Genomic DNA, 24,993 nt, shown 5'->3' on the forward strand with positions numbered 1-24,993 from the left:
ACAAAAGAAAAATCACAAGCAGCCCTTCCCTCCCCCCGCCAGGTTTGAGCTCACGGCCGCCAGAGCGCATCCTTAGAGGGCTTCCAAGCTTCTCACACAGCTCAATAAAACTAAATGCCAGCTCATTAGCGAACTGCAAATACTAATACCTAAGACAAGAGACAGAGCATTTTATGATCAAATTTATTTAATTAAATTTCATTGACTGTTTTACTGTAGGTCACACCAGAGACTGCCAAAGTAAACTAAACATTTTACATTCACTACAAGATTCTCTCAAGTTTTCACTAGTCCAAAAACATGAAAGTTGTAGGGTCCCTTTCCCTCAGTTTGCGTTATGACTCACATCAACGGCAGCGGGATTCGCATTCCAGCGCTGAAGAGAGAACCGAGCCCTTGGGTTCCAGGTGTGCAACAGCCCTCCTGGCTGCTCACACTTGTCAAATGGTACGTGTGCATGTATGCGTGCGCATCTCTCTATGTACATTTACAAAACCAACCTCCTGATGGTACAGAGGACAAAACCATTTAACTACCAATCCAGAAAGGAAAAAAAAAAAATTTAATTTCGCAACACAGAGGGTGGGAGGGTGCAATTACACCGGAGAGGGACAGATGCCCGCGTGCTGGCAGACACATCAGTGCCTGGCACTCACAGCAGACAGGCGTGCAGGCAGGGCAAGTTGCACGGCAGACCTGGCCCACCCTGGAAGTTTAGGAAGATTTTGTCACTGACTGTAATGAAAATCAGATCACTCCTCTTGTAAGCAAAGTAGGTCCAAAATGATGTCAAAGTACTTGGAGGTATGTGAGATGATGAAGATGGAAGCTTAAGCAAGGTTCACCCCACCGAGGCTTCTGGGGATGCTGGGAGGAAACCAGGCATTAATATAACTTTATCTAACTAGTGTTTTTAAAATAATCGTTTCTGATCTAGCAAGCATTTTGATAATATACATCTATGATATGCTCTGAATAGTTCCTTAAAAAATGCTGAAGACATTTCCCCTATTTGAGAATTATCTACAGGAGGTCTTTATTATACCATCTTTTCTTTTACGTGTCTACTCCTAACAAATATCAGAGAAATATGTCAGATGCTACAATTTAAACTTTCATCATATCTGAAAGTATACATCTCTTTTAAAGTGTATTTTCAACATGAAAAGAGCTAAAATCACAATTATATCCCATTGCGTAATGTGTGTGAAATCAAGACCATTTGCATAGCTTCCAAAGTGAAACTCTGGAGAACAGCGATTTCATTAACAGGAAGCATCACTTGAGGGAAGGGCTACCATCGCCCTCCACGTCCACAGATACACTTGAAATAGTCTACAAGTATTGCCAGTATCTTTGTCTAAAAAAGCCAGCTTCTGGAAAATTTCAAGTTGCATTTATTTTATAAATCACAAGCCATTTTTCCTTAATCTTGCCAATTTTAATGAAGAAAAAACATTAGCAATTCAATGTACAAAAGTCCAATAAAACACGATTTTTTTTCCTTTTAAATCAGTGAATGGGTAAAGTTTGGGTTAAACTTACTCAACAGTAAAAGTCTTCCAATTTCCACTAATAGAAATTTTTTTTTTCTGATTCGACTATAGGATAATGACAACCCAGAAATAAATAGCTATAAATACATTCATTGTTCCTATTCCAAAAATAACCACATAGGGAAGACACAAAACTGAAATTAACTTATTTGAATCTGTTTCTTTACAATGAGATATGGGGCAAGTTATAGCAGAGTGACTCAAGACAGGAAAAAAACACAAGTAGGGAATAAATTGGTCCAGTATTGACATTCATGAAACATACCAGTTAGCATAATTCATCCTTTAAATGACATTACTCAGTTGATTTTTATTTGCTTCGGGTATACATAATGAAAGCAGTTTCCTTTGAATCTTTGCTGAGGACAGGTATAGTACCCTGGAGACACTGTAACAACCCCCTTCAGTATGCATGTGCGTATATATAATTATATACAAATAATCATGCATCCACACACACATTTGTATATCAACACTGCATGTGACGGTTAAATCCATCATCATTCATCATTGGCAGCACTTGTTCCTCTGACTTGGCCTTGATTACGTAACTGTGGAGAGAGAAAATACATAATTAAGCATTAATAGTTTCCTCAAACGGCAAATTCCAAACAGGCAGTTTTATTAATCTCCAAGAAAAGTAGGGCAGAGCAGTCAAAACATCACCAGGACTGAGCAAATCACACCAAAGCAATGCAAGACTCGTTAGGGAATCTTAATTTGGGTGCTGTGCTCAGTGGCGGACAGCAGCTCCAGTCTCCAAGGAGCCCCACACTAATCAGCAGGATTTTAAAAACGCTTTGGCTGGGGACCCCATCTGCAGCATTAAAACAGTCACGGCGGGAAACACCCCCAGCGAAGTACTGGACACGCGCACTCAAAAGCTGGCAACTCAGGGACAACCCGTTTCCTGCAGTAACAGTTTTAACCCAATTTAGTAACAATTTGTAAGTATCTGGGTGGAACTGAATTTCAGGGACTTAACAGGCTTTGACGACTACAGCCCATGGTTTCCCTAAATTACATGGACCAAGTCCACGTATCACTTTGCTGCTGGGTGTGCAGCAGAATGATGCTCGCGACTTCTCTGATCTGTGCCCAGAAGACTACCTGTGGGCTTCAGAGCTCAGTGCCAGCAGTGACACCAACAGGTCACGCACAGCGGGCTTCTGCGCTGGGTAAGCAGGCAGGACCAGGGGAGGTGGCCAACACCGCAGGCGTCCTGCCACCGCAGAGAGCGCCCCCAGCACAGGAGGTCTCTTGTGCACCCTGGACACCAAGGGTCATCTCCACATGTTGATCACCACAAGGTTATCAAACAGGAGGGAGGTAAGGCCCAGAAGTGTTATATGGATAATGTCCATTCAGGTGATTTCTGCCAGCAATTCCCATCCATCAGAACATTAATCACTTTTCTCCTTTTCCATCCAGCAGTTGACTTACACAGCTTGATTTGCCTCAGAACCTACAGAGAACTCCTCTAGACGTCAGCAGCCAAAGTGCCTCGAACGGAACCCTTCTTACGCATCTAAACGTAAAATAAAACTGTGAGCTACCACATAAAGAACCTATCACGCTGTTGGTTAGTCAGAGAGAAGTAATAACCTACATGACCAGGACCGCCTTTCCCTGGCCAGGACCAGAACCAGCCTCAAGCTACAGCTGAGGGTTTGTCTGGAGATGGGGGACACAGTGTTTCTTTTTGGGAAGGAACACTGGGAACTGTATAGCAGCTGTAAATGACACTTTTTAAATTTTTTAACAGCCCATGATGCTTCAGCATGGAGCCTCCCTGCTTGAAATACCCAATGTGGTGTTTCTACCCTCACAAAGACATGCAGTAGGTCGGTCACAGTGCTCTGGCAGGGTCAGATGCTTTTCTACTATGTACTGATTAGCTGATGTGTATTTAATGAAGCACACAGGTGCTCCTCATCTCCAGGAGTCAGACACATAAACCACAAAGTAAAAGATAAAGAAAATCAGTGAGAAAAGGATGGGCTGGGCTAGAGAAAGTCTGGAAGAACACTGATGACTATTCAGAAAGCAACAAAAGAAGTAACAAAAGCAGATATCCCGACCATCAAAAAAAAAAAAAAGTCAACTTAATATGAAGAACAGGACCAACAAAAGAACTGAAATGTGCACAGAAGCCAAAGCGAAAGATTAGCTCAAACCAGGAAGAAGAAAGGGTGTTAATGAGAAAGCAAACAGGAACAGAAAGCATCGTGTGTAAGAAAGTGTAATGCTGCCAATATTATCAGGTTTGCTTCCTGCAGGTGTGTTGGTTTTTTAAGCATCACAGAACTGCATAGTGCAATACTGTCAAAAAAGCCAACTACTCTGCAGGGATGGAAGCAGGAAGATACTCTTGTCATATTAAGCACCTTATCACTAAGTGTTCTCACTTCCCAGAGGTCCTGGCCATAAACAAAAGATGATGAAAAAAATAAGGTTTTGTGGTACATTTGGGATTTAGTGGAAGTTACTGTTTAGCACAACAGATGAAGTAGTTAAATCTGAAACAAACACGAATTATTTGGGATAAAATTGGCATTTGTATTTTATTTGGCAGTGACATTTTTGCCTTTAGGTTATTCTCCAATAATGCACTTCACCACAAAAACCTTGAAATTGCATCATTTACAGGCGTTTGTAGATAACTATTATAACAGTTGAGAAAAACCTCAAAATTTTAACAGTAGGTCCCCACTCCTCTCACATTTCACAGTGCACACAGAAAAGCTGTGTTAGTATAACTCATCAATACATTTCTCTTGCAAAAAGCTGACTTTTTCAACAAGTAATACACTTAAGTTCCTGATGGTAATGTCTTACACAACAAGTTATTCGAAATAAAATATTTGCATTGCTTTGCAAAACAAGAAAACAGTAAACAAACATGGTTGATATTTAAGAATGAGGCTAAGTGTGACACCCAGAAACATGTGATCTGGGTTTGGCTTAAGGTAAGAACTAAAAAGCAGCAAATATTTTGCAAAAAAAAAAAATACTAAAAGATTACTTACCAGCAAAAAATGTGAAACAGAACTTTCTCTACAAGAAGACAAACATCCACAGCGCACAGAAACACGAAAGGGAAATTTTCTCATGCACACAGATGTGCCAAGTGCTGCTTGCTCTCTCCAATACCACCTTGTATGCATCCCTCACACTGCCACTATCCTTTGGCACAGAAATTGGATTAAGTCGGTTTCATTCCAAATAAAGAACTATGGGTGTGCCAAAGAGAACCCCTCTGGCAAAAATCAGTTGGAGAGAGGAAAGTGGTTACTCTTCCTCCTTCACAGACACCTAGGAATAGGTTCTACTATAAAGTAGAATTAAAGGAATCCATGTCAGACAACTCTTCCCGTAACCAAAAATATCCAAATGCCAATGAAAGAGCACAACGTTTGCAAGAGCAAGTGAGTATCATTCTCTTCCAAAGCATATTCTGGGAACTGCCAAAGCAGACAAACCCTTCTGCTTATTTGAAAGGAAAAGTTTGGTTTTACCAGCTTAGAACATCAACCTATTAACACAAAGCACAACGAAGAACCACGTCTTCTAAATCCAGAAAACAACTCTACCCAATGCAAGATGGTTCCACGCAGTTTGTAAAGCCCAAACATGGAGAGCGCAACAAGTGGGGATGGAGGAGCTACAGGTAGTTTTGAAACTAAAAGATGTGCTAGGCACAAACCACAAAATGCGCTTCAGAACCACTGTCAACAGCAGGTCTAAAGCACCAGGCAATCTGGTTACAGATGTCTGGCGGCTGAAATGAGTTAAACCATGCAAAAAAGCAAGTTACAGCTGAAGACACATCGTGTCTTGAATGAACCAAGACAATGAAAGGAAAGTGACAAGCTGAATGGGTTTGGGGCATAAGGCAACTGGCAAAGACTGCCAGAAACTCAAAAAACCAGCAGGACTTACAATGAGAAAGGTCATGCTCTGGAATGGCACTACAGAAGGCGGGTGCCTGCCTAGCCTGGGATGCTCCTCTGCCTCGTAAAGGAAAGAGTAGAGAAAGTGCCCTATGGATGAGTTTCCTTCTAGACATCAGTCCAAAGACAGACCAGGCTATACGTTTTTGGTCCTCACAGCCACTAGAGCACGAACACTGACACTATCTCAAGCCTGTTAATTATCACTGACTTCCTTTTTGCAAGAACAATTCTCAGTTTTGGTGTGCTAATTGGGATGAGTGGAACAGCTGAAGTGACACATAGAAGCTTTCTTGAAGACACGTTTGAAGAGAAAAAGTAAAAAGATCTAATGATGATTAGAAAGGAAACAAAACAAGACATAGGATGGAAAAGCAAGATGACAACTGAATTCTAACTGACAAGTGACAAAAAGGCCCCAAATGGAACTTTGTCAATGGGTATGGCACCATAAGTAAAGGGGTGGTCAGGGCAGACATTCTGGATTTAGTGACATCAGAAATATTTACCTTACAGCCACTTCCAGCTTGACACAACACAGTATGCAGAAGCTTGAGGTGCACAGGTCTGCACAGGAGAACCACTAAAGGGCCTGTCATGTTCATCAGCACTTGCCCAAACACACAAACGGGAATGGACACAACGTAACTTGCGCCAATTCCCGAACAGATAAATCTACGGGTAGATAGCACACACACCTCAGCCTCAAAAAAGCATCCTTACCGCTTCCAGCTCCTTTTGGGTTTCATCCTCCATCCTCCTAATGTCTTCCATTGTCAGATCAATCCACTTGTCAATCCAACAGAACAGCTGGCGATGAAAGTTGGTAAATATCCTTTTTTCTTGCTTTAAGAAGATAAACAAGCATTAGATAATAGGCCTACATTTTGCCAAAGACTGGTGAAGTGACTGCAGCTGTTCAATTTGAGAAGTTATGATCTTTAGGTGCATGCTGTTTCACACTGCTACAGGTTCAGCCCCCTCATATTCCTGGATCCAATTTTAACTCATCTCATTTCTCACATGCTTTAACATGGAAATAAATTAACAAATTTCACTATAAAAAAATAAAGTTTTAAGAAAGTTCAGCAATTCATGTCACTTGAAAATGCTGAAGAATCCTTTCAAAATCTGTTCCAGCTCCAAGATAGCACTAAAGAAAATAAAAGCAGCATTGCAACAGCTAGAACATTTAGCATGAACTGTACAAAAAATCTACAACAGAACTGTTGCAGGTTCTGTGCTCACTGTTAAAAGAAACAAGAGCAGCCAATTCCTAAAGCCAGAATGAAGCAAAAAGGGAAGTAATTCTGACTCCAAAGATGGCATGCTTGTAATTTGTACCAAATCAGCATCCCAGTAATATCTGCCATGCAATTTCAGAGGTACAAAACCTTGACAGTATAAATATTCAAGCTAAGGCTTCCACAGCCTTTTCATTGAAGTACACCTCTCTGTGTTCTGAATCGATGACAGTAGGAATATTTTCACTGTACCTCTCCTACTTAAATTGGTAGGTTTCACATTTCAAAACACTCTCCATCTTCAAAACCACGCTGTGTTGTGCCAAAGAACTGCAACTTGCCAGCTCAGCCCATCTCTAGTGCCCTGAAATCTCAGCTTTTATAACAGCAACTTGGATGATGAAAGATGTATCATACAAATGATTTGATCTGCAAGATTTCCAGTACGGCTTCCGACTGCTCGGATAAAAGTAGTCACGTATATACAACACTGGCATCTATTTTAGTACTAAAACTCATGACTTCTGCATGCATTCAGCTACCCAGGCTGCCACCTGAAGTTCTCGTCTTGTTCATCTGCTCCCAGACGTTGCATCACTCAAGCTGCTGGCTGTCCTCAAAACCAATGCTGACCATATCTAGCATACCGTTCTTGACAACTAGCAGACAGAGATAACTTCCTCTAAACAGTAAGCTTCAAGTAAAGCAAGGAAAAAAAAGAAGAAGTTGTATCTTCAAATACTCCTCATCAGACCACAGAATCGGTCTTGGCTCTTCCACTCAGCTTATTTCCTAACAGTGTTCAGTTTGAAATGCATGACAGGCAACTCCTTCCCAAACCCACCATGCTAAATGTGGTCTCCAATGTCTCTTTACCCTTACTTTATACTGTCGCCATCACAAACTTCCTTCTCCATCACATTTTTCAGTTACTATTGTTTGAAACTTTTTTCTTTTGCTATCACATTTATTGAAATCCATAAGAAGCACTTAATGCAGTTAGCTGTGTGGTCCACTGGGAGCTGAAAGCCCTGGTCACCACAAGGAAAAAGGTCTGGCGCTGGCTGTCCATGAGGAAACACGACGGCCAGCCGCTACTGGATGATCACATTCTGGTTAACCCACTGTTACAGCGTATTTACTCTGGACTGGAAAGAACTGGCATGATGGTCTAGATTAAACACTCTAGCTACACCTAAGTTCACATTCTAAATATTTCATTGTACTTTAGAAAATATTTTACTATTCATATGCTGGTGATACAGCAGTAACGAAATAAGACATAATCGTAAACTGACCAAACACCACGATCGCCAGCTACACCCTAGTGCACTGGATTCTACCGGTGTCATACCTGGTTTTGCAAGCACTCAATTCCAAAAAAAATCAAATAGTTTAGAATTAGCAGAAACACAAGAGTTTCATAAGAAAACTAGAACATAAAATACTAGAGAAACACCAGCACGTTTTATGCAACTTTCAACTTAGGAGAGAAAAAAAACCAAAAAGAACCACAGACCTCTCTCCCTGCCAAGTGTCGGTGCGTACCAAATCAAGTGCTAAACCTGCATGAGACAGGCTCTTTGCCTATACCTTCGCTTTTTTAACCTGGAAAGTTATTCTAGTGCCACCAATGAAACACCATCACTAGTAGATTAAGACACCAATGGTTGTACTTGCTGAAGAAATGAACAGAAAGTCAGCAACAGGAAATTTCATCACTCTTCCTCCTCAACCCCCCCCACCGCCACAGACCCACCTCCCCAGCCGCCTCCCAACAAGGCAGAGGCACTTACCTTTTGTATAAAGTTTTCAACTTTGTTCTGCAGTCCCCACCATTTAAATTTGATAGTCACCAACTTGTAAGCACACATTTTAGGACACTCTTCATCAGTTGCTAGCTCTTTCTGTTCATGGATAATGGGAAGGAATTTTTAATTTTATAAAACTTTACTTCAGTCAAATTCATTATTAGAAATTATAATTCCAAGTATTCTATTAGGATTACATTGTTAATTTATAGTAAATTAAATAATTGTTACAATTATAACTCTAAGTATTACTAGAATTATGATAGTACTTGGAATTCCAAGTATTAGTAAATACTTAGCACTGTACTCTGAACACAGGGCATTAACAATCTATCAGGTTAAATCTGTAAAACAATTCTATCCATGCTGCAGACATCTTAGTCTTGCCACGGATTTAATTTTCATGATTTCCACTGTAATATACTTTCTGACATTTTGAAATGACAATGAAGCTAGATTACAACAGCTAGCACCAAATTATTTTTACTTTTGGGTCTACTGTGCAAAGGCAATTATAATCAGAGTTGTACCAAGTTGCTCAGCAGTGGCAGAAACCCGCCCATCAGGTCTGCCTCTCGCAAAAGTACAAAACTTCATCTCCTTGCGGTTCTGCTCTGCCCACACAGACGCTGGCGTGCTCCCCCTTCTTCCTCCCTCCATCACATCCCTCTCCTGCAGACAGTGCCAGAAGGGTACGTCTGTACCCAGGGGCAGAGATAATTTCTAGTTTTAAGGTGTAATTTACATATTTATTTTTGCATACTGAATTGCAGACCTTCTGACTACTACCCTGAGAAAAACAGGGAGAGAATTTGTTTATCATCAATGTCAACAGGTGGTTGTAAAAGCAACTAAAGCTCCACTTAGAACTGCTTGGAAGCAGGTCCAGCTTAAGGACTTCATGCAGAGGACAGATTCCCCAGAGGAATGAACGGAGGGAAATTCATGAGACGCCCACAACCATTTTGTCTAATTCCCAGGTTTCTTACAGTTCCTACATCCAAACAATTTTCAAGTACCTGTAACATCATACACAGTGATTTTCCTACAATTCGTGTGGTCCAATTTACATAATACAAGAGCCCATATCATGTTTTCAGTTCAACAAAGTGTGTTAGGTTATGCCAAGCCTTGTAAAAGAGGAAGGAAAAATAAGAAAGGAAACAAAAAAACCAAACCAAAAACGGAAGTTGACAGTAGCTTAAAAAAAACCTAAAAATCTGTGTGTGTGGCTTGAACAACAAACAATTACTAGAAGTCCACAGATTTTTATTCTTTGTATCTGCAACAAACTTCTAAGTAGGAATACTTTACATAACTTTAAAGCTAGATTTCTTTCAACCATGAAAAGGACAACTCCTGTTGGTCATGTACACAATAAAAAGATTACTGTGAGACATATCTAACGTATAAAAAAATTAGGTACGTAATAAATATTTAAGACAGATTTTTATTCACAAATACTCACCACCAGAGAGCACTTAAAGGAAAACCAGTTATAATCAGAAGACTGATGGTCTATTCACGAGCAAAAAACAAAGTGCAGCTGTTGTTTGGTGTTCCCAAACAGCACCAGCCTATGTCCAGGCGTCAGTAACAGGGCAGAACTAAATGGCACATGCAAATTCAGTGCCACCAGTTCCAGGCATTTAAAGTTCTCCTTATCATTCTACAGCTGTTTTTAAAAAACAAACCAGTAACTGCCTGCTTTCTTTAGGTCACGCAGGCTATTCCTGCATCAGCCTCCTCCTTCCTTCCTGAGCAGGAAGGAACAACGAGCTTCTAAGGCAGGATACACATTCTCAGCCCAGTTCACAAAAAAAACCCCTGTGACAATTTTACCCTGCTAGCAAGAGTACTTAGCCCAGGTAGAATGAGCTTACAATAATGGGAGTTCGAATACATGCCTCCCCTCGCCATCATTTTGGTACACGCAATACGCTTGTTTTATCATGAGATGCCAGCTAATGCTTGGGCCTAGGACAAACCCCACCGCTCAGACGCAAAGTCTACCTGGCTCAGTATTTCGACAGCAACTAATGGTAGAAACCTACGTAAAAAAGTAAAACGCAAAGAAGAAAATATTGATAATTCACTTAGAAACTCAATCAATCTCCAGCTACTCATAAGCTCAGAAACTTTCTGAAGCAGAGCTGTTTTCTGTCTTTGGACACACAAAGCGTGTAGGTATGTGTAGACTGCAAAATCATGGCATGGCTGAGTTGGAAAGGACTGTCCCTGCCCACCAGGTGCAGGAGCCTTGCTCAAGAAGGGTCATCAAGAGCAGGCTGCCAAGACTGTGTCCAGTCAGGTTTTGAGTATCTCCATGGATGGAGACTCCACAGCCTCCCTGGGGAACCTGGTCCAGTGTTTAATCGCCTTCATAGTAAAAAAGTGCTTTCTGGTGTTCAGATGGAATTTTACATTATTTTTGTGTCTGTACAGTCAGACTATCACAGGATCTTTCATCGTGTTGAAAAGACGACATTAGGAACAGCTATGGTGACAGCAAACAGGTCCATGGCATACACTGACTGCATCCCCAGCTCTCACCAAGACAAACTGAAGTACGTGGAGGACCCAGGAGGTACCTTTGCAAGCTTTTCTTCTGATAATACAGCATTAGTGGCAGCGACATGCCAGCTTTAGTTGCCCAAACCCTTTCTGATCTGTTGAAAATCTCAATGGTCCTGTTATGGCTCCCTGTGTTGCCACATAGCTTCCCATCCTCTCACAAAAACCTGGTTTGCTACTTTTCCCCCTAGGTTAATTACCACACAGCATTAAAATCACCGTAGCAGCAGGTACTAAAGTAGAGGAGTGACCAGTCAGCGCTGCACAGTGGTGCCCCTGAACCACAGCCTCACGCCACAGTGGGACAAGAGACACCTTACGTCCTTGAATTCAGACTGCGCCTATTAGTGATCTCAGGCCAGCTGGGAACGAGCGTGGTCCTGTGTGCTGGGACACGGGGCCTCCGCTCTGTCAGACACACCGGGCAGTTATCGGACATTTAAGACACAGGCCAAGCCTCGGACAGCAGAAGGGTGGTGTGCCTTCTGCCCACTTCAGCTCGCACAGCCACCTTGTAGCACTGGAAATCAGACGGACAGCTTGCTGGTCCAAATGCATCCCACTCTAATATCTGACGCTTATCTTGCTGCTTTGCAAAAGCTAGTGGTAAAATAACTAATGGTGACATCTAAAGTAATGAACTACAAGAAAATTCACACCTCTCGGAGAAAGTCCTCCACACTGTATTTTGACAGAAACATTCATGGTGCAGTCAGAACGTTTTTGGGTAATGAGAGACAATACTTTTACAAGAAAATTTCAGGAACTGGGGCACCTTTTGTAATATATTAAAAAACCCCTCAGCACAGACTTCAGCATAATTCATCACAATACACACTAAACATAAGAAGTAAAATTATGCTCTGTCGATGAAATATTTCATTTACAGTAACAACAAAAGTGAAAACCTATATCATAATTGGTAACTGAGGGCCTATTCCTGACAGACTGCCTGCATATTCCTTCCAGTATACACCAGTTAGCTTCTCAGTTTCTATGAGGATATGTGGTGTAGCAGACAGTGTATTTCTTTCTGGGATGGGCATATATACATGAATTTGGATGGCTGTCTGTGGAAGGGTGTGCTTTGTGACTGGGGCAGGGATGTGCTGGCAAGTTTTGCATTGCTGTTAGGTGTCGTTGGGTTCCATGTGGTATGTGCTGGTCCACAGGAAATGTGTTCCTGAGTTGAGTCAAGCAAGGTTCTGGAGGAAATGGAAGCGGACCCCAGGCAAGAGACTCTACAAAAAGTTATTTCAAGATAAGATCATATTTACGTATGCAGTAACTGTTTAGGCTAAATTGTTAAGAGAAGTACAGAGGCATTACAAAGGGTGGCACATACATATTCTGGCACTGCACCAGTACACACGCTACCTACGAAAGACTTTGTTCTCAAGCATGACTTTCCTGTAGTTGAATATATAAGCAGAACAAATTCACATTGGATGTGACTAAGTGCTAAGCTTTCACACTGCAGTCATACTGACAGCCACATAGGAACTGCTAAATGACCAAAGAATGTAGAAAACTGATTTCCCAAATCAACTCACATTACATATGCCAGACTGAAAATGTCAAGAACATGGTAGATGCATCTGTGCATGCATGTACACAAACATGCACAAATGCAAGCACGGTGCATTATCTCACTGAGGGAAAGTATGATGAATTACTGGAGGTTCATAGCATTTTGTACACACTCCATACAAATGAAAAATACCTAGATACTCAGTATGGTAAGGTGAAGACAGGGTTAGATTTAGTTGCCAGTCTTTTCTGCTAATTGTTTGGTAACTAAATAAAACATACACAGGTAGTAACTATTAGCCTGCTCTAATACACTGATATCCATTTAAACACAAGGAAATTTCCAACTAATTTTTTTTTCATTTTCAGTCACCTCCAGCGCACTGATGACTTCCATGGAATTCATCGCAGTGTATATTCACATATCAAACCTGAGTAAGCATAAAGTTCATCCAATTTAAATTTGCATAGCTTTGGTTATAGTAGTGATGTTAAACAAGTAGCAGACAGTACTTTTGCTTACTAACACATTTGGAATTTTAGCTGAATACAAAAAAGTATTCATTTCCTGCCCTTTGTTTTAAGACTAACAGTACTAGTGCTAGTCTCTAAGGAACCATGACTTTTTTTCTGCTGATAAAGACTTCACAAGGTTGTAACATCAGTTCTTAGTACCTTCCAATTTGGCCCCAAAGGTCCTCTCTTCGTCTTAACCGACTGGAATAATGCAGGGTCTTCATCAGCTTTGTAGTCCTATAACATAAAAAACCCGTGAGAGTCAGAAAACAAACCCAAACAGATTCAATACTCCACTATATTAAGCTTCTGTTGAGGACTACCAAACTGCTTCTCCTGAGTGATGTGCAGCAGAACAGGTGGAACACGTGTTAGGTTGATTTACATTTGTGTTGAATACTCCATCACACTCACCCATTCACTGTGTTATCACCAGTGGTGCTCATTACCAGTTCATACTACGACAGCACACCTGGGCTGCCTTCTAGCTCAGGATTTTTTTTGTGCTGCACACTGTGTGACATCAGCATTATCTATCAGTTTTGTGAACTTCTGAGGGGAAGAGATAGCAGTAATACAGAACCCAGTGATACAGAAATCAGTGCGCTAACATTTTTCCAAGCTGTAACATGTGTCCACTCCTGAGAACCCCAAAATGAAAGGGAAGAAGGCATAAGTGAGCTAACTTGCAAAATTAGAAACTGCATAATCTCAATCTGCGAGACATCAGCAGGCTAAGCACAGAGAGGGAAGGCAGCAGTCTGAGTGGCACTGCTTCACAACAGACATCCCTGCTTACCTAGTCATACACAATGGGACAAAACTATTACCCACAGAGTCAAAAGTGACAAATGCTTCCAACGTAGAGATTTACTTAAATTTTCCTAATGAGGGGCATGAAAATGATTACCTGATAAAGATGCTACCTTGGAAATTAGGAAAGGATTAAAAACTCTGACCTTAGTAATTGAAAACACCTAAGGTTTACACAATGCATGAAAAACATCAACCCTAAGAATAACACTACACCCACGCAACCGTGGAGAACCGTAAAAGTTTAAGTTGCTTTAAAGCAGAACAAATGCTTGATGGGTCCTACTGAAAAGCCCCAAGGAAGTTTAGCAGAGTTTAAGGTCTCATTTTGAAAAACAAGTTTCAATGAGGACAAAATTTGCAGAACATGGAGTGAAAGTAATACCACCAGAAAAGTAGCTACTGGCATCCCCCCACTCCTGCACCTGAGAGTTGTCAACAAGGAATCACGTTTGTAAACTGCTTCTAAGATTAATTAAAACTAGACCTTCACCCCTGTATTCAAAATTACATGCCATCAGCAGCAAGATAGATGTGAATTAAAAAAATGGCTCTCTGAATATTACCCACTGAAATCGTGATGTCTCTTCTGAAGCATACTGAAACCATCTAACTACAACCCTGCTGCAGAAGCAGTGTGTTTTGGAGAACTGGTTTCCCTAGATGACCAAGTTAATTCTTGTAGACAAAAGCATGAACATAAGCACACATGAAAAACCCGAACACCGTAACATGATCGAGCAGGAATTGTCAGACGGAGTTGTACAAGAGACCACTCTAATCTAATATTCTGTCTCAGTGGCCAGTAACAGATGCTTCATGGAAGGATGCAAACACCCAAGACAGAGCTGTCACTCCAAGCAATGAACAGTTTAGTCTTCCCTATTCTGTGTTGGGTTTGGGTTTTTTTTCCCAGAAAGGATATAAACTCCTCAGTTACAGACCATCATATAACTGGGTATTCCTCTCCACTTTTATTCTTGGCCTCAGTTCCCACCCTATGATAATTAGCACCTGATGAATTATCACCTGTGCAAAAGCATTTCCCTCTCATTGTTCTGAAGGGATTTCACATTTATTCACCAGGACAATCCCAAACGAACATGGGAAAACCAATCCACACAAAAGAATTCCCATCAACTTTCCTCAGCCCTCCCAAAACAGCTCCATTTCCCTACTTTTCACATTTAACTCATGTAACTTGAATTCAACAGATGGTGCTAGTGCATATACAATGGGGGAGCCATTACAGGAATTCATTGTTTCAGCCATCAGAAGTTTTTAAGATCCCGTGTAACACGCCAGTTTTCAAATCTACATTTTTCCATTAGCACAGAGGAATGAAGGCTACTTCTAGGCTGAAATTCCAGATCCACTGAGCAAGGCTACACAAATTAGCTATTAATGCTTTCATAACGATTTTGACATTTACAATGCACTTTTTGCAAGCTAGATGGAACTGGAATATCCAGGAGATCCTCTCAGAGGAATCTGATTTCACTTACAGAAAATCAGCTGTTATTCTCTGATACATTCTTCTCCCCAGTTTTTTCCTCATTGTTCCCAGTTCTTCTAATGTAGCTACCTACACTATGTATTAAAGTAGGCTGAAGAAACCTTTTAACAGATTTTTTCCAGCCTCTGTAATTAATATATCTAGAAAGCATTAATAGGTATTCAGATAAACTTCCACATTGAGTATTCAAACGTGCACTTTTAAGAATTGAGCAAGAATTTCCTAGAAACATCTGAGTCAAGACATTCAATCACATTGCTCACCAGTATTTTTTTATGAACTTCTACAAGTAGTATTTTCCTCTAAACTGAAACAGTATGTTTATTTAAAGAACGGATATCATGGCCAGACAACTTTAGCAGGGTGGTCCCACAGGTGCTAAGATAATACTTTGTCTACCTCAGGGACAATCAGAGGAATCAGCATAAGCACTGTATATAACATTTAAATTCAGCAACACTTAAATGTAATTTTTTTTATTACTCAGTATTATTATAATTGGAGAAAGACTAATAGCAGTATTTGTCACCTGAACTTTAGTAAAACCCTGCTTATTTATTATTTTACTGGACATGCCCTTTTTACAGACATCAAAAAGAGCAAGTAAGTGTGTGATGGCTTCAGCACCCAACACGCAGCCGTAGCTCCCAATTACTGCTGTACGGGAGCACGCACCAAGCGAGCGTGCCTGCTGCCTTTGTGCGCAGCCTGTCTCCTCCAGGAAGCCAAGGAAGCCAAGGGGGAGGCGAGCTGAGGGCACACAATTTACAGTGCTCGCCACCAGCTGCAGACTTCTCATTCATTAGTTATTTCCAAATACTGTGGCTGAAGACAGCTGCAACCTACTCGAAACCCCAGGTCCTGCATATTCTGGAGGCTGAATGATGCGCACGACTTGTTTTTTTAACAATCCTTGGGTGGGGAAAAAAAAAAGAAGCATTTTCTTCACAAGTAAATCACGTTTTAAAAATATATGTAAATACTACGGCAGAATATTTTTACAGAAATATATTTAATGTTTTAAATTACTGATGATAACTGCGTTTAACAATTTCACTCAAACACTGGATGGAAGACACTAAGAAAAGGACCAAGCTATAGTAACGGATAAACAATTTTCCAATAAACATGTTGCTCTAGAGAACTAATTCCTGGCATAAATATTGCTGCTGTTCTGAGGTAGCGCTGTGCTAAACAGAACCACAGAATACAAAAGCTTCCATATTTTCATGCCAGTTTTGTAAATAAAGCCAGGTACTGGATCGAGACAACCCTGAATTTCTTAGTCTGATTGTCTGAATACCCTACCAAGGCAGAGCTCGCACCGCAGCGGTGCAGGGCACAGGGACATCCATACCATAAACTTCATTTGCACTAGTGATACCCGGAGGATGCTGCCTGGCCTGCTGTCCCAGCTGTAAGCAGTGTCTCACAGCACTGCGTGATGATACCATATTCAGGATGTTCTTAAGAGTATCTCCATGCTTTCTTTAAAGGAAAAAAGAAGAAACTGCAATAATTATAATGAGATTGCTGTTGTGCTTTCATGGATCGCTACGGAGCGCAACAGACCAAACCTAAAAGCAACAGAAAGGCAATATCAAAATGAGCCCAACATCTGAAATACATTGGGATATTAGGAAACCAGGCAAGAACATAACACAAAATACCTTATGAGACTACAATTCTGAGGTACATTTGTATTTTGAATATTACATTGATTTTTGGTATCCTTTTCTCTAAAAGAATACATTAGAAGTGGAAGAGATACAGAAGACAGCAAGAATGATTAATTATGGAACTAATTCCATTCAAATAACAAGGCAGACCATGAATCTTCAGCCTGGAAAAAACATGATTGAGAGGAATAAAAAATTGAAATCTGCAAAACCAGAAAGGGAATATATGTAGGTAGGGGCTGGAGCTAGTAGAAACTGAAAACCCCAACCAGGTAAAATTGCCAGCGATTTAAAACAAAAATTTTAAGTTACTTTCAACACAAATACAGGCAGAATACTGCTAACTCCATCAGAGGTCAATAATGATAAAGAAAGAAAGAAGGCACAGAAATCTTTTAGAGATTTTTGCTGAAAGAGAATTAATTGCCTTCTGATAGGCAGTGCTTGGCTGGGCCCAGGTGTCTGTGCTGCCACAGTGACACGTTTCTAGGCTGTAAAACATTTTTTCCAAACTGTTCACTAGAAGGACAGATAAGCTGCAGTTCCGACTCCTTACTAAAGCTACAGGAGTGCATTCTCATGAAGAACAGGATGTAATTTGGACTGTTCCTTTACAACGGCACACTCTGCAGAGATTTCTCTACATAACTGTCAAAGAGAAAGATTACATCAGACAACACAGCTCATCAGCACTGGATTTACCATGGAAAGCCCCAAGATAGAGAATGCAGCAAACCACTTCATTTTAACGACAAATATCTCAAATTAAGTGCAGCCCTTCTCATTAAACAGAAAAATAAAACACAATTTATTTGTCAACGTTATACTTGAGGAAAGGAAGTACAGGGAATTAGACTATTTTGAACAATTTTCTGACCCATGAAACAATTTAGGCTGCAATAACATGTGGAAGCCCCACGATGCAGAAAAAGATAGAAAACAGTACATCTCTTCCCCAATAATATCAATACAATATTGCAGAGATTATGTATTTGTAATATTGTTTATGTTTACACAATTTAAATTTAATTATACAGTTATTATTTTACATGATTACATATAAATAAAAACATGTATTTACATACCACAATTGTTACATTTATATTGTTTGTCTTGCTTTTGGTTCCAATTAGACAACGCTGAATATAATTTCTGCCTAACCAGCCCTTCCTACACCCATTCCACTTGGGAAGCAGGGGGAGTAAGCAGCACAGCGGAGGTTTCTACCTTCCTTAACATCCAGTGTTGATCACTACTGGAAAACGCACACTGTTGTGGTCCAATCTAAAAATGTCAATAGCAGTAAGAAAAATCCACAGGAGACTGCATGAATCACCCTGCATCAGATTATAAAGCACACATATTTTGACTAGGTGACATGACTTGTTACTAGACTGTACCTTTGTACTAGCTTGGAAGACCCAGGTCAAAATCATTTTCAAAGACAAAAACCCCTTCACTCAAATTGTCACCAAAGTAACCGCCATCACTCTTCACAGCCCTGTAGCATCCAGGAACCAGCACAGACGGGAAGAATCGATGTACTCCGAGAAGCTTACAAGGGACTAATACATGCCTCACAACACCAGCAAGATAGCCAGTGTTAAACACACACCAAAGATGAAATGCCTCAACTTGCTACAAGTTGCTGCAAAGCACTGTCAAAAACCTGCAAGCATGCTTATAGATACAGATATTTAACTGAGCTACTTTCCTTTGTAAGCACTACAATGTGAAATCTACATAAATATTAAAAACTTAAGAAGTCAGCATCCTTGCTTGAAGAAAGCTAAACGAACTTCAGAAAACAAGGCTTTTTCTCCACCAGAAAGACAGCTTCCACGTTCCATACAATGCAGAAATGTAAACGATCTTGACACGTGACTAAAGTGAAATATATTTGGCAACTTCTACATCTGCATTGCAAACCCCTTCCTGACAAAAAATAGTAAAAAGAAATAAAGCAAAAATACCAACAAACATCACTATTTCCAAGTAATAGACTGTTCATTCAAAATCCTCCAAAAATTTAATATTAAAAATTGCATTCGCTAACAAACCCTGTGGTATCTTGCATCATCAGTACTTCAGACCCGCACGTTATGGTATATACCACACAAGCTTATAGAAATGAACAGTAGGATGCAAATTTTCAAATATACAGTGATGAGAAAACTTGCTAAGGTAAGAACTTTGCTTACATATGCAATCTTTGTTTCGTCATTTAAACTAACCTATACATGCAACCTTGACCTGCCTCTTATATGTTGTGGAATTATTTGACTGGATACCAGAGGGACACCCAAGTCCACGTGACACCATGTAATTTGCCATCATACCTCTCCCTGCACAGGGACACTGGTAAAAAGCAACTGTGCTCTTGCATTTAGGACCCACATATAAACACAGTTGGAAACACTGGGAGGGGAAAAAAAAAATGTTACCTACAAGTAAAATACAGGAGTGAAAACAAAAATTTGAAGAAAAATAATCTAAGTCATGGTAAAGTTTTCTGTGCTAGAGACCACATACAGAGGCTTTGAACCAAGACCTTTCAGGACTCAGTTAACACAAATGCTGCTAAGGACAAAGAAAAAACTCTGTCTAACTTAAAGACGAGATGGACAAGAGAGCATTGTAGGAACTCTTCTCAATACACAAACCCTAACAGCATGGAAGGAAGAAGACTGGACTAGAGCCAAAGTACAAATAAACAACAGTTCTTTGCAGAGTTTAAGGAAAATATCTGTGCAGCAAGAGCTTAACTCCTGACAGCAACAAGTCCTTCTTAGGAAGAAAAACAGGCAGCTGTTGGAACAAATATTATGGTGAAAAAACCCTGAAGCCCTCTTGAAAGCTAGACAGGCAAAACATCATTACACAGCAGCATAACAATACAGAGGAGCCAAAAAACATTTCAAAGAAATATACAGATACCATTTCATAGGCAGTTTCTGCTCAAATCTCAATGTAATATGCATGAATGCAACAAACTGTTGTAAAGATTTGTTTAGAGAGACTGTGAGTCCTATACAATAAAGTAGTAATTGCAACAAACCTGGGATCTGGGTGCTTCTTTACAATTCTAATTTATAAGACCTGCTAGAAGTAGTAACAGTACTCCAGATAGCTCATAATTTACTCTATCAAGTAATATAAAACTTGAAAACATACATACAGGACAGAACGAAAACTTTTAGAACTGAACATAAAAATGATACAAGTCTGATGTCATGCCTGTAAATTCATGAAAAAAGCTTCCTGAACACAGCGTGCCGTAAGACCAACTAGGCAGGTGGACACAGTTTCTGGCTTTTCAACTCAATATGGCATTAGCTTTTTAAAAGGGAGAACATACATAATAGTGTTATTTTGCAGAAAACACAAAGTTGACTGGGGCAGGAAACGTATACTAGCACTTTTCCCCAAAATGATCCAGAGCTCTGTGAATACTTGTCCACAGCACAATAAAGATCAAGATCAGGTTAATCAAAGTATGTCATATTCCCAAGTCTCATAACTGAAAATCACTAGCACTACTGTCCACTTAACTGATATGCAAAAAAACATTCAAGTATTTTGGGTAGGTTTAGCTACATGGCTTTTAGTAACAGATACCTTACAGTCATCCCCATCTCCTGAAGAGTCCTGTATCTACAGGACAGCTATCAGGTGAACTACTCCCTGAAATTCCCTTTGAAAGAATGCCAAGGTTCAAATTTAAAATAAAGCCAGTCTTGTTCCATTAGCACAGATGTATGCTGCAGTGTTGTGCCGTGTCCTAGAAGTCAAAGGTCCCATGAAAGAGACTGAAGGACATGAAGATTTACAAGCACCCAGGACAGTATGAAAAAAGCCTTAGTTAGGGGATAGAAAACAGGGGAGGGAAAAAACCAGTTGACTAGAAATAAGCCCTATTTATACATACATAGGTTGTTCCATGGAATGCGCAGTTTTAGACGCATACTTGTAAAAGAAGCCAGAGGTACTAGTGAAGGGATTAAGCAAAATTCAAAGTGTGTACAGGTTATTCTACTTTCTATACCAGTAAATAACATCCCAATATGAAGAAAGGCTGATTCTGGAAGCAGGCTGAAGATTGGGAGAAAGTACCAGGGCCCTCTAAGAATCACATGAGCAAACAATCCTTTGCATTTTTATTCTAAAGTAGTACTGATGGAGGCTGAACAGTCATCTATTCAAACTCAGTAATTCAGACAAGCCTTTTTTGATAATACAAATGTCCAAGGCAAAGCAGAACACACACTTTGGGGCAAAAGTCAAGTCTGTAGCAGTCAGTATTTTCCATGCATTTCTGGATCTGACACTTCAAGGAGCCCTGGTGACCAGAGACACAGCCACAGGGTCACTTTCAGGCAGTACTCTGAGCACCAGACTGCCAATTTTGGCGCCTGAATCCTGACCACTAACGTATTTTTAAACAGGATCCACAATCCCCTGGATCTCTCAAGTCTCGTAAGTCACTGGGGCTCTCCTCAGCAGCAGGTCAATAAAAACTGACCACTCCAGACCTGTAGCCATTGTAGCATCCTTCTGCACATGGTGATTTTATAGACTAGACTGCAAACACCTACGGCAGCGTGACAGTGGAGCTTCACAAGGCTTGAGAAACAACTGCTGAATAAAGATAGGACTATGTGATCCAAAGTCAACTAGTTATCATCCACCTGCTGAGCACCAGTAGCGGTCCATACATCCACACACCTGCCTCACCTGGACACCAAAATGAAATAGCCCCGCTGAACTGAAGTCCAACAAAAAACAAGTTTAAAACAAGAGGGTTTTCTCATGCTTCTCCAAAAAGAAATGTTCTTGATTTTTTCAAAGAAACTAAGAGGTATATTTTGATCATTTTGCTAATACATAGTCAAGTCTATCACCCAGATAAGGTGTTCCAAGACTGTTACCAATAAAACGCATGATGATACTAAGCTTCTGGACTAGTAATATGGACTTTTTAGATGCCTATCACATGATAAGTTAGGTCCAAAATGGAAGAGATCCACCTATGAGAATAACAGCTCTGTCACTCAAGAATCTTTTAACACTCTTTACAGACTACAAACGAAGAGCATATCCTAGATGCCGTTATATTTCTTCAAATTGTAGGGCAAGGAATAATACTTACCGCACAGCACATAGACATCCTATCCCTTAAGGCACGCATTAAGTAATTTGACTGATTTGTATAAAACTGTATTTTTAGGTCTTTGTTTTAAGTAACATAACGAAGATCCACTACGACCTAGAACAAGATATTTAATTTCTTCATTTACAAAAATATCTACAAACCTGATTTCAATTTCTTTGTTTTCACTACACTCTACTTTCTTACAAATTGTTTCCAAAAGTGTAGTCTCTTCTGATGTTAATTGAGTGTTCTCTTCTGCTTACACTTTAGAAAGTCTTATTCTCCTGGGAAGTGATTTTTGTATACAAATCACATAAAGCTACATAGATTGTATGCTGGAGATGATTAAGAGAGGGCAGGGTTAAATTTATATCTAAAGAAAGCCACAGATGTCAGCCAAATTATTTCTATACATACTTAAATGAGCATGAATTAGCATATGCATGCCATTAGTATCTTAAAGAAATTTACTATTTTTATATTTATGCTGACTGTAGTTCTGGAACTAACATGATTGCTACACTATGATGGGTTGGACAAGGTTCAGTGACTGAATGAAATGATAAATCTTAAATATATGAAAACTTTTATCAAAATTGCTGGATTTGATAAATTAGATAGTTCCATTCTTTCAGTCATACTGTTACCCAAGATAGTACATTTGAGTTGCTTTTCCAGGCAAAACTGAGACCGAGAAAATAAATGTACAAATAAAACTTTCCTTTGGCCACACTGACTATCCCTCTTCCCTAACAAAAGGGGCACACCAAAAAACCCACCAGCCACTAAGAATGATAATTCCCAAACAACAAGCATCAAACCAAACCAAACGCCATACAACGCACATGATTTCAGAAACTACTCAGAGTAAACTAGCAACTGCTCTAATATTACTGAACAAAGATGAAGAAACTGTAGGAAAAGAACCTCTGGACTAACAGAATACACAGAAAACAGCTAATGCTTTCATAGGGGACATTTACTTTCCAAAACCAGCAGCCTTCTCTGAAGACATAAAGTAAGTAGATCAGGGCAATTTTGTTACTATGATGTAGCTGATCTTCCCCCCAAAAATTCCTCAAGTTCCATTACCTGAACTTCATAAAAGTATCTGCACGAATGAAAAGTCTCTCTCATGGAGTCATAAGCAGTAAAGACAGAGAAAACAAAGGCCAGAAACTGCAAATTTTCGTAACAAAAGAAACTACAAGAGTGGGTCCCAGAGAATTTCGGCTTAACTGTCTAGGAAAGGGTCCAACGAGTGGAGCGGGAAGGGCATCTGCCAATAGATAACTCAAGAGTTACTGAGGTCCGTGTAAGTGTTTGAATACACAGTCATCTGTTCAATGAAATCAGGACTTTGCAAAACAACTTCTGGGAGATGAAATGGAAATGAAAATCTGAATCACATGGTGAAAATTAGTCCCAAGTATTCCTACGCAATGATGGGCTACACTGTGAGTTTAAATTTGAAGATATCTACTAAAAGCACAAATAGCGTTAAATGGTACTAAAAAAGAAAGAATGTAGAAACATCAGAAGAGATTTCAGACTCTGGATTAAACCACTCTGCATTTAGTTTTGATACTCTGTAGGTCAAATGTAAAAAAAGATAAAAAGAGGATAACGGACTGAAAATAGTTCCAAGGACTTCTACACATGAAATGGCTTCTACATGAAGATGGACTTAAAAGATAAGGACCCTCAGCTTGGAAAGGTATGCTAAAGAGAAGGTGGGGGAAGAAAAAGAAAATATGATCAAAATCTGTAAAATAAATTGTGCAGAAAATATAAACAAGTAACATTCCTCCACCCCCACCCCCCCCCAGTTAATTAATCAGGCAAAAAGGAAGTATTTTTCTCCTCCATAGCATCTAACACTCTACAGAATACATGATGCCATAAAGGTCAAAAGTATAAATGGGTTAAAAAAATGAATTAGATGTGCTCATGGGCATGTAAGTGGATAATGAATGCAATAGGACAGATAAAACCACTAGCTCTGAAGTCCTTTAAATACAGATTGATCTTTCAGAGATATGCACCTCCCAGCTTCCAGTATATACCTCCCAAGTTTCTTATCCTTCCACAAGTATCTGCTACTGGCCACTAACAGGATACTGGGTTAGATGGATCTTTGCCCTGAGCCAAAAATACAACTTCTTTTAGCACAGCACCATCTGTCAGTCTTCAGTACAAAGGAAACTGGCAATATCAAAGGCAGGCCATGTAATCTAATGGTGCAAGAGGGCATACAGCATGAGCAGTGCTGTTCACTGAAAGTACTTCAAACAGAATAAATACTGAAGTTCAACACACAGTAATAAGCACAACCCTTTGTTTACACATACTGTGATCAAGCAAGCACTCTGACAGATGACAGCATTGTAGTTGTCTGCCACAATTCCAGGCATGTAATAGGGAATGCACAACATACATTTACCTGCCAGTTCAGCTCTAAGGTCATATGGAATGTCTGAAAGAACAAGGGGCAGCAAAACGATTCCTCGCTGCATTAAAATAGGCAAGACACATTTAATTTGGTTTACAGGGAGGTTCTCCATACAATGTATTTTCACACATGTAAATCCACAGATCATCTGTTAACATCAATTAAGCAACAGTGCAATGTTGGTAATGCAAATGGAA

General features: G+C 40.0%; 1 protein-coding gene across 2 annotated transcripts in view; it reads right to left on the reverse strand.

Annotated features, from left to right (window-relative positions):
• Positions 1-1,380: 1,380 nt before the first annotated feature.
• PITPNB (phosphatidylinositol transfer protein beta) overlaps positions 1,381-24,993 on the reverse strand; it is a 34,684-nt gene continuing 11,071 nt past the window's right edge. Inside the window, exons 8-12 of one of the 2 annotated variants that reach the window (XM_037375290.1) lie at positions 13,344-13,421; positions 8,550-8,660; positions 6,233-6,355; positions 3,000-3,084; positions 1,381-2,107 (exon numbers count right to left, since the gene is read on the reverse strand). In XM_037375290.1, the coding sequence (XP_037231187.1) occupies positions 3,037-3,084; positions 6,233-6,355; positions 8,550-8,660; positions 13,344-13,421 (360 nt within the window). In that variant the 3' untranslated portion in view covers positions 1,381-2,107; positions 3,000-3,036. The remainder of the gene's footprint in view (positions 2,108-2,999; positions 3,085-6,232; positions 6,356-8,549; positions 8,661-13,343; positions 13,422-24,993) is intronic. The other variant, XM_037375289.1, reaches the window with a different exon arrangement.

Source organism: Falco rusticolus, chromosome 1, assembly GCF_015220075.1.
Source record: "Falco rusticolus isolate bFalRus1 chromosome 1, bFalRus1.pri, whole genome shotgun sequence".
NCBI classification, from domain to species: Eukaryota; Metazoa; Chordata; class Aves; order Falconiformes; family Falconidae; genus Falco; species Falco rusticolus.